This window comes from Micrasema longulum, unplaced genomic scaffold (assembly GCF_059751315.1).
Source record: "Micrasema longulum isolate JH-2025_06_02 unplaced genomic scaffold, ASM5975131v1 h1tg002286l, whole genome shotgun sequence".
Classification (NCBI taxonomy): Eukaryota; Metazoa; Arthropoda; class Insecta; order Trichoptera; family Brachycentridae; genus Micrasema; species Micrasema longulum.
Window position 1 is genome coordinate 23,148 of NW_028279442.1, and position 14,467 is coordinate 37,614.

The window sequence follows — 14,467 nt, forward strand, 5'->3', positions numbered from 1 at the left end:
TCGGTGCGGAGAAAGGAGTGATGACGATGATGATGAGAATTCTTCCGAGTGAGATAACCAAATTAATACCAAATACCAAGTGAGAATTACATAACTTATAACGTGTGATATATTTCTCCTTTTCTTACACACGAGAATACTACACTTGGGTACTAAACGTACGTTCAAACTTTACTTTCGCAGGAATACGCTTTTCGCCGGGACCGAGACACGAGTTTTCGCTAAGACGTACGTTTCTGAAAAGGGAGAACATCTTTAATCGTGCGTAAGAAAGAAGAGGCTGCAGCTAATTCAATTCTTGGTACTCCAACTCTCAGCCAATCGCGTTGAATCTTGTGTGTATTCGGGTCCTTTGTCATCAATGGGTTACGGACCAGTCCATTATTTGCCGACAGGAATGAATTTTTTAGTGCGTATTTTGATTCTATATCAAAAAGTTAACATAAGAAACATTCAAAACCGATTTTATGTAAAGTAATTATATTATTTTAAGAATCGCACACTTTGAAAAGCGTGCACTGATAATACGCTTAGAAAAGCCTAGCACGCCTCTATAGTAATAATGGACTGTACCCACTTCAGCTGACTGCGTTGTACGCAAGGCTACTATTTAGTAGTAGTCGGGTGCCTGATGGAGCTGGTCGTTTTTGTCGTTTTATTGGAATATTTTTGGAAATGTCATTTTTAGGTTTTAAAATGGATTATGGTCTATTCCCGTAGTTGAATTGAATCGACGTAATAAAAAATAAATCGCGCAACGCTTCAGTTTTTATGGAAATTTGAGAAATAACGAACCGTTTGACGTTTATGGTCTTAGCGTTGTGTCAAGTGTCATCGCTAGTCGGGAGTGACAGCCGGTTTCAATCTCGAAAATATGCTTAAATTTCTCACACACAAACTTCGTACGCATTCCTTGAATGAAGAAAATATCCCAGAAAAGGTCTGTACTGTAATTATATAGCTTTTCTTGTTAATTTATCGTCAGGTCAAATGTTTTATGAAGGTCATAGCTTCGTAGAAAATGGCTGCCCCAGAGCTCGTCGAGAACAAAGGATTGGATTATTTACTGCTCTAATTTCCTAATTTTGACTATGACCCGAGTTCCTGAGAGCGATAAAACATAAAGCATGGCATTCTAGATGCCTTTTAGACAATTTTCAAATTAAAATACGCGGACTATCCAAACAATTTGGACCGATCGGCGTCAAATATGGCTGACGTAAAATGCTTTTTCGGGCGATTTTATTTATCTTTTTATTGAAGTTCATTTTTATTTCTCAGGTGGACGGTCACGACTCAGGGACGGAATCTGATGATGAGATAGACCTGCCGGATGCGAGTGAGTTTCAGCCGAGAGGCTTTTTAAATACCCTTCATTTTACTAATGACTTTCACTCTCTATTAAATTTTACCTAGGTTGTCTATTTTTGGTGTAATTTCACATTTTTCTAAATTTTTCTTCCGGTCTGAGGATGTGTCGAGATAAAGTAATACTTCGTGATAAAATGTTATACCTTTCAGTTCAATAACTTAATGAATATAAGCGTCGCTTAATAATTAAGTAATTATCATCAAAATACTCAAATACTTATTCTTGGAGAAGTTTTACAGGGTAAGGCATTCGTTAGTTACGATTTTCCTTTTTTACATTTTACCTGAATTTTCTATCGACTGCTTGCATACTGAGACAAGGTTTGTTAAGGGGTTTTGTAATTAAAGTTTTGTTTAAATATATTATTTTACTAAAATGAATAAATAATAGATTTCTATCACCTATCAAATTACACTTCAATGGTTATATCATACGATGTATTATTTTTTATCGTTTTAAATTTGTGTAATGTTTACTAGCAAAAAATTTCCTACGCTATTAAATAAGATTAATGTTCCTACATAATTTTAGGAAAATTACGTTATGCGTTATACATATTAATATTTTTACATTTCTACTTTACACACACACACACACGTGTTGTTATCCATTTCAAGATGTGCCTAGTGGTTTTTTTAATATTTTTTTTATATGGGAGTTGCTTTATTATTTACCTTGCTTATAATATACAAGGTTTATATTTCAAAAAGTGGATGTTTCTGCAATTAAATATCTTAAAATTTATCTAAACTATTGGGATCAGGAGGGATATATTAATGTGGGATAATCAGGTGTGCCTAGTGGTTAGTGATTAGTGCTTATTATACACCAGGTTCCGTGTTCGATTACCGGCAGCACCTACATGTAATATTGATTTAATGTGTATTTTCATTTTGAATATTTTACATATTTTCATTTAACTCCAAATAATTTGTATTTTCATTTTGAATCTTGAAATAGGGCACACATAAACATATTCTTATGTATGCTCTAATAATAACAATGTACATATTTTTCATTTACAAGTTATTTAAGACATATTTCTTAACCTTTTGCTTGAATTTGGATAATTTTCATTCTTAATAAATGTTTTTTTTTCCTATTTCATAATATTTTTTAACAGCCTTATATAAAATGAAATTTTGCGACTTTGCCTTTTTTCTAAATGGAAGTCTGATTACATTTTCTCTTGTATTGTGATTATGTTCATGTTGGTTTTGATAAAAAAAATCCAAAATTCTGTGTTTTTAAAAAAAATTAATAATATTATACACAAACATCATCGTATTGTAAAATATTATTTGTTTATATGTTAGTACTTTTAATATTTAACATCAAACTTGTATCGGTTTTTTTTTTCAAAATGATTCATAAAGCTTTGTTTTGTAATATGGTCAGTTTGTTTAAATTTTCTTGGTTTGATAAAAATAATATGCTGCTACAGTAGTTAATGTGTGGTTCAATAATTGTGTTATAAATAATTTTGCATGAATCCTTATCAACAAATCTTCTAATTCTTCCCAAAATAGAATCTGTTTCGTTAACATCTTAGTATTTTGACGATATGTAAGTTTGGAATCCATCATTACACTCAAATATTTAATTTCACTAACTTCATTGAGTTTTTCATTATCTATTACAATTGACGGCGTTACTTCTATTCTTTTGTTTCTTATATTCATATATTTTATTTTGTTTATATTTAATTTTGATGAATTAATTTTTAGCCACAGAGATACATTATTTAAATCATGATTCAATTTGTTCTTTTTATTTTTTTCCCCGATATATATATTAAGGCATCGTCTGCAAAGAGTCTTATTTTAGAATATTTTAATGTCTCTACAATATCATTAATGTATATAATAAATAGAACTGGTCCGAGAACAGATCCTTGTGGTACTCCTAATGTTATTTTTAGTGGCTCAGAAACTTCGTCATTCACTTTTGTTATTTGGAATCTGAGATACTCTTTAAATTTTTGTATTTATTTTCCCTTTATTTCAATTCTCTTAAATTTAAAAAAAATATTTCTTTGACAATTGTTTTAAAGGCTCTTGAGGTCCAAGAAAACTGCAATTACGAACATGTTTCAGTTTCCTCTTTCCAGTCTTCTAAAACAAGATTAATATCCATTTCGTACGATTGATTTGTTCTTAATCCACATTTTTCTTTACATAAAACATCCTTTGTTCCAAAAAGGTAACTAGTTCATTCTTTACAATACATTCCAAGAATTATTAATATTTTGGAAGGGTAATACTAATTCATGTTTTACCTTTAATTAATATCTATCTGAAGACGAATCTTCTCCAGTAGGTACAAATACATTTTATATATGTACCTACTTAATAATAAATTACCAAGATTTACTTCCAATACAATTTGATATCGAATCAGTAGGACTAGTACTTCAGTTTGATTGATTCCTTGCACTCGCACGAATAAAATGATTATTATCGTTGTTTATCATCATTTTTCCTTTTATTCGTGCTCCGCGTTAGTACACTAAATGCATCGTATATCGTACATTTCTTATTTGTTATACAGCAAGGCAATCCTTGAGCCAGAATTTGAAGCAATGCAGTGGAAAACCACCGTTTCAAATAAATACGACTTGCCCGATCAAGACGATCTTGTCAAAAATCAGATATCAATATAATTTAACTTTGGGTTAAAGGATTTGTCTATGGGTCACATAACGGTATTGTTGTTAAAATCACCTCAGGCGGCGCTGTTCAATAAATATTCCAACACGTCTTGCAGCTGCAGAACGCAAAATATGAGTTTAATATGCCTATATTTATTCTGTAAATATTTTGGCACCTTAGTAATCTTCTGGTGACCGGAGGAGGTGCAGACAATACGGCGCTTGGAATATCGCCGGGTACAAAGTTCTTTTATTTATTTACTTATCTGGATATAAATATGTCAATAATCCCTGTAACATATGTGAACTGTACTTAAGTACTAATAGTCAATCTCATAGACGATTGTGTGGGAAATTATCTATGACTGGGATGCAAATAGTTGAATCTGAGACATGCATAAATGATTGAGATAAAATCACTAAGATGGTTTGATCATGCGGAACGAATGGATGACGGAAGAATGGTAAATCAGATACATATATATGCCGAGTATGAATGGACGTAAGACGAGGACGACCAAGAAAGACGTGGCATGATCAGATTAACCGAAATCTCAAGTCTAGTCTTGTCAAAAACAGGCACAATCGAAGGATATGTATTACAAGATATATGAATGTGTAAGAAGCTAGAAATCTTGACGAAAGATTGACGCATGTGGCGTGATGGTAATAGTCGTATGATACTCGTAATTAGTCTTACACAACTTGATTACATTTTTGCTAGCACGGGTTAGGTATTTACGACTTTAAAAAAATGGGCTTAAAGTTGGAAATATTTTGCCAAATAATAACAGTGAAAGCATTCCTTCCTCATACCCAAAAACCGTTTTAAAGACCGTGGATCTTCCTATCGGTTTCGCTCATACTATAAAGTCATGGTTTTTTTGTCAATAAACGAGGTACTTACCCTTAAAAAATTTCAATTTTCAAACTATTTAAAAAATTCAGTTACAAAAATATATTTACACTGTAGATTATTATGATTAATAACAACAACAAACCGTCACGCCGTTTACCGTAGGGGTAGGCAGAGATGATATAACGCCATATTACCCTGTCTTTGCATACATACCTCGCTTCCTCTACATTCATACATCTTCTCATGCACGCACGCCGATCACTCCTACTTTTATTATTTTATTTTTGTCAATCTTAACTTCGACGCCCTTCACACAAGTCACTAAAAGATAAATTCCATAATAATGCGTGTAGCACCGCTTATTTAAGGTTATTAACTACCTCAATTAAATCAAGTCACAGTGAAAGGATTGTTAGTAGGTACTACGTTTGACAATTTCAACACCAAGGGTTAGAAAGGCAATACTGCTTCCCGTAGATGGGAAAGGACGGCATAACATATTTGTTCAGTTCATACCCATATAAATTTTACATGTTAAGTAATAAGACCTCGTATTTTTATTTATTTGATATCTAGAAAAATAGCGTAAATGACATCTTCTAAAATACCCACGCCATTTTTGCATGTATGTGAATGGAGAAGTTTTAGAATTGACGCAATTGCTTGTTTGGTGCTCATATACTAATACACTTACATGTATTTCTCGAGTACACTCATGTTAAATAAATATCGTGTCATTAGGTAGTTTGATAAATCTGACCCGCATTAAACATGTAATTTTTCCGGATAACGATAATTTATTAATTTCGTGTTTTATTAGTATTCATAATCCGCATCAAATAAGTTCAGTTCACCCCTTGTGCCCTTTTAACACACTCGTAACTTTAATAAAACGTGTTTTCGTAATATTTCGATGTTCCCTAAGAAAAGAAGTAGTGGTATTTGAGCGTAAATTTTTCATTTTGGCCTATAAATTTGGCTACGATCGAGCGACTCAGATTAAATCGAGTTGTGGTCTCGTGGCTAGTGTCACGAACTCGGGGATCAGAGGTCCGAGGTTTAAACTCCACTCTATCCCAACTTAATTCCCATTTTCTAATAGTGAGTTATTTACAATTTACAACGCGTCGAAAAAGGCCTCCAAAATTGATATGTTTGGGTAAATCATAATAACACAATTTTTTTATTTTTTAAAATACTTTTCTGCATTTATAATTACATTATAAATTTATACAATTTTAATCCCAGTTCATATATTTGTACTTTCGTACTAATCAGTAGTTTGCTGAACGGTCCGATTTCACAAATATCGAACAAATCCCCACGACGCTATAGAATTAACGTGGGTTGATTTTTATTGTTTGCTTTTTATTTATTTAATGGTCACTTTCAGGTAAACATTGTTTAAAATGAAATCGAGTAGAGATTAGTCAGTCTGATAATGTACCGGTTAGTTCCTTTGCCTGCCATTAAATCAAAAAAATAATTATAATACAATACGTATCAATCCACCCCATGTAATTTTATTGTGCCGTGTGGATTTGTACGATCATATGAGTTGGGCCCAAGACATTGAATTTGGTTCCCTAAAATAATAGCGAAATTAGATGTATATACTCTCTGAATAAATACAAATAACACTTACCAAACTTTTCGGGGGAGCATTGATTTTTTACATCATTAATATATACATAATTGCGAATCCAACCATCAAACGTCAAAATGGCGTGGTTTTTTTTACTCAAACCGTTTTTAGATAGAAAATATTTTTAAAAAATAACTGAAGGTCAAAACCTTTTTCGTCTCGAAATTTGATTTAATAATAACATATAGTCCTAAAAAATAAAAAGACGAGCAGAACACATAATATAAACTTTTAACACGAAATCTCACTAAGCCACTTTTCTGTGGATGTGTATGTACGAGTACGTTACTATTGTGCTACTCGCTTCCCAAATATAAAGCTTTATCGGAAAAAAAGCGATTTTCCGTCAACGATAGTTTGCGCCGCGCCCGCTCTAGCGTTAAACGTTATTAATATATAAAATATTATTGTAAAGATTAGAAAACTCGTTGAAATAAGTATTATTGTATTTCGACTGTGTGCAAACCTAAATACCATCTGTTTTAATATCAAACAGACAGCCTCGTTGACCTTGAACTCGGCAGTACTCGAAAAAGCTTTCACGGGCGCGGGCGGGGTCTATATAGAGATATAACATAGCAATACTTTAATACTGGGCTTGTTTTCATGATATTGGCCGATAGGCAAGCTTCCTGCTAGCGAAATACTCTTCAAATTATCTTTACCGGATGAGTATTTTACTCGAAGCTTAATGATTATTATCTGTTATATACTCGCTAATAAGGAGAATTCATGCGTTTGCAAAATAAATAGATTAATGTATTTAATATAATACTTTATAATTTTAAAAGGCAGTGTATCAATTCACTGTCTTAAAATTTAAATACCTAAATAATATTTTGTTGGTTTAAATTGTGTGCCTTTTATTAACTCAAATCTGTATTCTTAATTATTATTTTTCTAATTTCTTCTAATTTTAAGATTCTTTTCAAATAACTTATGGGAAAAATTGACTTTTGTTCTCTCCACTGCAACATATATGTATGTCCCATATCCTATATGTATACTCATATATTTTTTACTAAAACGTAAAGATGTTTTTTTAATATTTTTATTTTCATCATCATCATCATCACTCCCTTTCCGCACCTAATGGTGCATAGGGCACTGAATTGGCACACCAATCGCAACGTATCTTGATCATTTTTGTTACATGACGGTAAGATGATCAGTCTCACGCTGCAGGTACCAGTCTAGGGACTATAAAATATTTTTAGTGTAAAAACACCCTTTTAAATAAATATTTAGTCATGAAATATAAAAAAAATATTATTTTTAAATAAATTTTTGTAGGGGTTACGTAGGGTAAGTTGTATATTAGTTTAATTATTTTGTTATCTTTGTATCCTTGTTAAGTCTCTTGTTGCCGGTTCCATGTAGCTCAATTTAGTTTTAACATAAGCTTCGTACATCAAATTCAACTTTGTATTGCGGGGTCCTCTTTTAGTGTGTTCCTTGGACTATTATTGGCTGTACAATATACGTTATACCGCCAATTATAATATATAAAACACAAGTAGGTACCTTATATCTTACATATACTACAATTCTCAGTTAGCGCTCGTCCGAGTTTTCATTCAATGGACGAAGTTTCCATGTATCCAAAACCTGTTTCCAGCTCTAGATTTGTGAGCCAGAATTGACTAAAGCGCGTTGTTTTACTAGGTGTGTGATTTTCAATATCGTATTTATTCATTATGAATATAAATTTTAAAACCAATTGTGTTTAAATCAAAACATGATTTTTATAGGCTGTAAATGCGACGGACGTTAAATTTTCCATACAAATCATAAATACAATATTACAATTTTATTAACTTAGAAAAATAACATTCACAAACCCGTGTATTTCTCTTTTTATTATATACGAGCTTAACCCGGCAATGCATTGCTATTGCTAGATTTTAGTACATACTCGTGTAAAGATAAAATGAACACAATCGAAAGTTTCATATAAATTATTTTATTTTCTTTATTTATTTATTTATTTATTCTCTTACAAACTATAATTAATAATAAAAATAATGTGACCTCACTGGGGTTGCCCGTGCCGAGGACACTTAACAATATACTTTTTTTAAATGTATACATTATTATTATTGCCATGTGTACATGATTATTTCTGTGTTTCGGATTACATGAATTGTGAAGATATGAGGTGACTGGGAAATTTAATAAAAAGGTATTTGAACATTGTTTTCTTGTCACTGTTTTGCAAATGCCTCCCCAATACTGTGCGAAAAAGACAGACAAAATCGACGTTTCGCTGTCCCGTCTTCCGCACCTCAGGACTGGCCCGATTTTGTCACTTTTTTAGACAGATTACTAAAATATTTTTTTCTCTTTCGGTAGGTTTCCGTTTTTCAAAAATAGTTGTATTTTTATACTGTGCGCCCGCGTACAGCGGATAAAACAGTGTTTTTTACGGGATTTTGGATGGTTCTATTTTCCATAATAAACCATTTTTATAAGACGAAACAATAGGGACACGCCAATGGTAAGTATCTATAGTGTGTAAAAAAATCACTGCTCTAGTGCCATACTCCAGAGAGAAAATGCGGGAATACGTTTGTGTAAAGAAAAGTCAGACCGTTTCCTCTTAAGATTAAACATTATTAAGTATAGTTACGAAACTTTACTAAAAAATCTTTTGTAAAAACCGTTCGGACAAACGAATGAAATATACTGTTACTTTTCATTGGTACGTAGGTACCGAATTACATTTTTTTGATTGAATTCCTTAACTTAAAATAAAAAGTATTCAAATTTAGAATTATTTTTGTTAATATCGAATTCTGCTCTTTTTGCCAACAGGGGTGCACATAACGTAGGAATTTTTTTTTCAAAAATGTATTAAATGTCCGTTAATACATTTTTTCAAAAATATATTAAATTTCAGTTAATACATATTATTTAAGCATTATCAAAAATCCAGTAAAAAGAAATAGATGTGTAGAAATTCAACGCAATTCAAGGAAAACATCTGATTGAGATTCACAAAAAAACAAATGATTGTAAACATTAAAATACAATATTTTTTTGTGTACTAAAAAATAACATCCTCTCAATTTTTTAGTACAGTGGAACTTCAATTACCTAAACTCTGACTGTCCGAATCGCTTCCAGAATTTCAGAAAGAAAAAAAAAGGAAATGACTGCGATTCGCAAACTAACGACTTGGCTACCTGAAAACGGATGATGACAGTCAAACAGCTTACTTCGACCGAGATGTTCAGCAAGCAATGTCTTTCTTTTACAGTACGGTACGTACATGTACATACTGTACTAATATACAGTACGCTTAACATGTAAAAGTGTTGCCTTTTCATTTAATTAATTTAAAGCTCATTTTCAAATATTCATTTTTATTTTCAACAATACATACAGATTATAATTCAAATAGATCATTTTTTCGGATAATTGGAATTCTACTGTATATACATTCTCGTCGAATACAACCCTGGTGATAGATGAATAAAAAAATCTACGCTCCTAACTTTTTTCTACTAATTAAATTGGAAATATTAAGAACTATAAAAATGCCCAGGCCGAAGCTCGTCATTTACCAAAAAACCCCGCGTAAATCGGTCCTGTAGTTTTTTAGTCCATCAAGGACACACATACGAATATTGCCTTTTATATATAGATTTAACAGTTTTTATCTATGAAATCGTTTAATTGGCTTTGTCATTGTTTAATATTATAATTATGTCTAATTACTTTTTGAATTGAGCTACGGATGATTTTCTAATACAAAAAAATACAGTATAATTAATCCTTCTATGCATATTGATCGTCACCATTTCCAAGTGCAGCGTATCTTGATAATATGTTTCTCAATATTTTTTGGTCTTTTTTACATTTAATTATGTGAAGATCTTAATTTACCCATATATTTTATACATAGTTTTCATACTATAATCTTAATTTTTTTCTGCCTAAAAAATTGACGAGAGGAAAAAATGCGCCTTTGTTCTCTTCACTGTAAAACATGTATATATTTTATGTATACCTATATATAAGTATATATTTTTCCAATTTATTTTTATTTACTTTTTTTGTTTTTGTTTCTGCTTTAAGTAAAAACATTAAATTTTGAATGATATATAATTATTATTTTTTATTTCTTTCGCTTTGTATTTTGTAAAATACATCTCTGACTATATATTTATGTATGTGAAACATGTCAAAGCCTACAGGGCGGTTAAAAATATAAATTTAATACTCGAAGGCAAGTCGTTCGTTGCAGATTATGAAATATTATAGTAAAACTTGCCCTTGACTTACCCTTAATAATAATAAAAAAACACTTAGGTCCTTATTTATAAACCTGGTATAAAGTTACGTCTAGGCACAGTGGTAGAATACGGATTGAAATACCATCCATACTGTAGTGGTAGAATAAGGACTTAAATACATGTATAATGTAATTCTATCTGTTCTGTATAATTTTGTAATTGAATAAATAAGATATAAGGGGTATTAGAAGCTAACTTATAAATCTCCATTGAAGGAGTTGCTGAGATATTTGCAAAAAACTTTGAAAAAAATAATTGTGAGATTTCTAATTATGCTTAACTTACTTAATGGAGAATGCTAAGTTTGCGGTGTCAAGTAGTATAATTGAAATCTGTTTTTGCAAGATCTCGAGATGGTTTTAAATTACGCTATTATTTAGGTAGGCAGATTTTTATGCTTAGTTTATTTTGGCATCAGTAACAATTTTTCTGTTTTTGGTGGAGATTTCTAAATTTGCTTCTATTACCCTAATATATGCATATTGAATGATATCGATGAATATTTACAAATTATGTTTTTTTTAAGTATTGCTCTTTGTTAAAATACCCATTAAAATAAAATGAGCTGCAGTTATAGCTAAATAAAAATAATAAAATTAACTAAAAAGGGTACAATCGACATTTTTTAAAAACGTATACACATTTTGGTTAAATAGGTGCGAAGGTTTTCACGGTCACTGTTATCAACGTGTTTCTTTTTTTGGTGATACCGTGTGAGTTGGATTTGTTACGACGTTTCGGCTACTATTGCAGAAGCCATCTTCAGGGTAAACTGAGTACTCATTTTTTTTGTATAAAATTGTAAGATTCAATATGTCCATGTATTTATAATTTTCTCAAACTGAACGGTTTGGGTAGGTAGGAAGAAATTGCCTTAAGGCAATATGCCCGCCCTTATATGTATATATATTGTATATGTATATAAAGTGTCAAATAAATAAATAAATAAATAAATAAATAAACACACACGGTATCACCCAAAAAAGATTCATATTGACACATTTAGGTTATTTAAAGTCTTACCAAGCCTCTTATTATGGCTGGCTTCTTATACATATTTTAAAAATTAATATTAATAATATTTTTATTACACCCGAATACCGACATAATATTGATATCTAACATGTTTTATAATTTATTTTATTTAACTTTTTTAAACGCTTTATATACAGTTTACATGCATATGCTTAAGGGCGGGCAAACTGCCTTAAAGCAATTTTCTTTGTACCTACCCAACCCGTTCAATTTTAGTAAATCAGTGGTATATGAACATATTGTTGGTATATTATATTTTCATTATGGAGCAAGATATTGATAAACATATGTATTTAAAAAAAATACAATTGACGTTAACAGATTTGTCTTCAACTGTCTATAAAGTAAAATCGAATTTTCAGTACGAAAATGTAGATATTTGTATGAATTATTTTATTTTTATTTTTATTATAAGTCTCTCTTTCTCTGTCTTTAAGTCGCGCCTCATATTTGAGGATGGTGATCACACCCGACTCCAGGCATGGCTCGTCTGTGGACAGTCTCCCTCCATCTGGAACGGCCTGGTGCTGTTCAGTAGGCATTTGTCAGTGATAGTTCCGATAATTCAGTAACCAAGCCGCTCCATCTTGTCGGTTGGCGTCCACGCGACCCTGTCCCTTCGACACTTCCCAGGAGGATAGTTTTTTCCAAACTTTCAGAGTTCCCTATGGAAATAAATGAACTGCAGGATTCTTTTCTCGCACATGAAGTTAGTATTTTTTTTACATAAACATAATAATAAACAGAGTATTAAAAAAATAAAGCATAATTACATAGCAATGAAATACATATTAATAGAAAAATAGTAAACAAAAAAATCCCACAAAGGCATGGCCTGTTCGTGGGTATACAAGAAAATGTTAATGAATTTTTTCTTCTATAATAAATAATAGACAGTTATAATATTTTTGTGTAACATAAGAAAGAAAAAATAAAATATTCTGTAAAGATAATATGGTATTTTTTTATGTCTCTTATGTCTAGCTCCTGGAGTATAGATATTTTTTTAACTTTCATACAAATGTATAAAATTTCGTTTAAAAAAATCGATTTTACTTTTTAGACGATTGAAGGTAACTCTGTTAACTTAACGTCGTAATAAGGTCCCAGCTTTCGACTTACCTCGTCATAAATGGCGTTTTTTTTTTTAAAATTAAATTATTAACGTTTGGGAAGGGGGGTGTTTGTTGCAGTAATAGGGTTTGGTAATTAGTCGGATGCGTTTTGTTACGAATGCATTCCCATGAGCAATATAAAATATCATTCCATCCATATTCCCATCACGACACGCTGCTCGAATGAAATGGAAATTGTACGTGACGCGCGGGCATCGCGTCCGGGGTACGATAGTGGCGGCGGGGGTGGGGGAGGCTACAAAAAACATTGGGAATATTTTCCTTCATAAATAAAAGTTCATTAGTGAAAAATTTTTTTTTTGAAAATACAATGTTTTTAAAAATATATATTATTTGCGTTGTTATAATTACTAACCAAAACATTTTAAATTTGGGATTAATTTTCAACATGTTCAGGAGGCCATACTACGAAATATCACATACTACGAATACCGATAAAAATATATGAAATGGATTTAGAATTATTAATTACATTTTCAAAATCAATATGGATATTGTGGAGAAATGTTTTCATATCGAAATGTAAAAAAGAAATTTAATAAAAATACGTTGCTAGAAAAACGTGACGTGTTTGGCCTCGGTTGTTGTAACGTCAAGATTCGTGATGTTCTTAACAAATTTCAATGGCCATGAACAAATAAACATGAATCGTGACGTATTAGGGGCGTGGCCAATGCAATGACCGTTTTTGCGGGAATTCGAAATTACAAATTTAAAAATATTTTTTATGCTACTAATAATAACAATTTTTTTTTTACTGGACAGTATTTCATAGACTTTTATTACTTTAAAAATGTTTAAAAAAACGTGATATTTCCCTATTGGACGGTGTTATGCAATAACCAATTAAGCGACACAATTCAGTTTTTAAGTTTAACCTTAAGATAAATACGAATATTTCTTTCTCTAATAAACAGTTTAAGTTTTTAAAACAAACGCAAAACGTATAATCGGAAGGAGAAGAAAAATCATATCAATAAACTGGATTTAATTAAGAAATGTGAAATTCAAATGCGATTTACACAAAACTGTATTTTGGCGCTCAACTGATTATTGCATAATACCGTTCAATAACAGTGGTGAATTACAGTACAGAACACCCAAAAAAACACATTTAGTTTTGTGTTCTCACCGAGAATCGAACCCGGAACTTTCCGTGCTTGAGTCAAGCGTCTTAACATAATGATTATGCGTATTTTTTTTGCTTTTTTTTATTTAAAAAAAATCATCTGGATATGCTTGTTGGTATACGAGTAAATACTTAAATCTTGAATCGAAACTATATACATAATCCGTTACCAGATTGAAAAAATATTACAAATTCATCGTGTACGTACTATGAATATGTACATTTTAATTAAATGAAAGATTCACAAGACTACATAATAACGTAAAAAATACTGGTTTAGTAAAAAATTAATGAGGAAATTCATTGTCTTTTTTTTGTTTTGTTAATAGTCTATTAAACTAAG

The 14,467-nt window shown here is 31.1% G+C and overlaps 1 protein-coding gene across 1 annotated transcript in view; it reads left to right on the forward strand.

The window, feature by feature from the left end:
- Nucleotides 1-398: 398 nt before the first annotated feature.
- Nucleotides 399-14,467, forward strand: part of Reph (Regulator of eph expression) — a gene marked incomplete at its 3' end in the record, with an annotated part of 94,959 nt that continues 80,890 nt past the window's right edge. Inside the window, exons 1-2 of the mRNA XM_088239866.1 lie at nt 399-940; nt 1,282-1,339. Coding sequence (XP_088095992.1) covers nt 875-940; nt 1,282-1,339 — 124 coding nt within the window. The remainder of the gene's footprint in view (nt 941-1,281; nt 1,340-14,467) is intronic.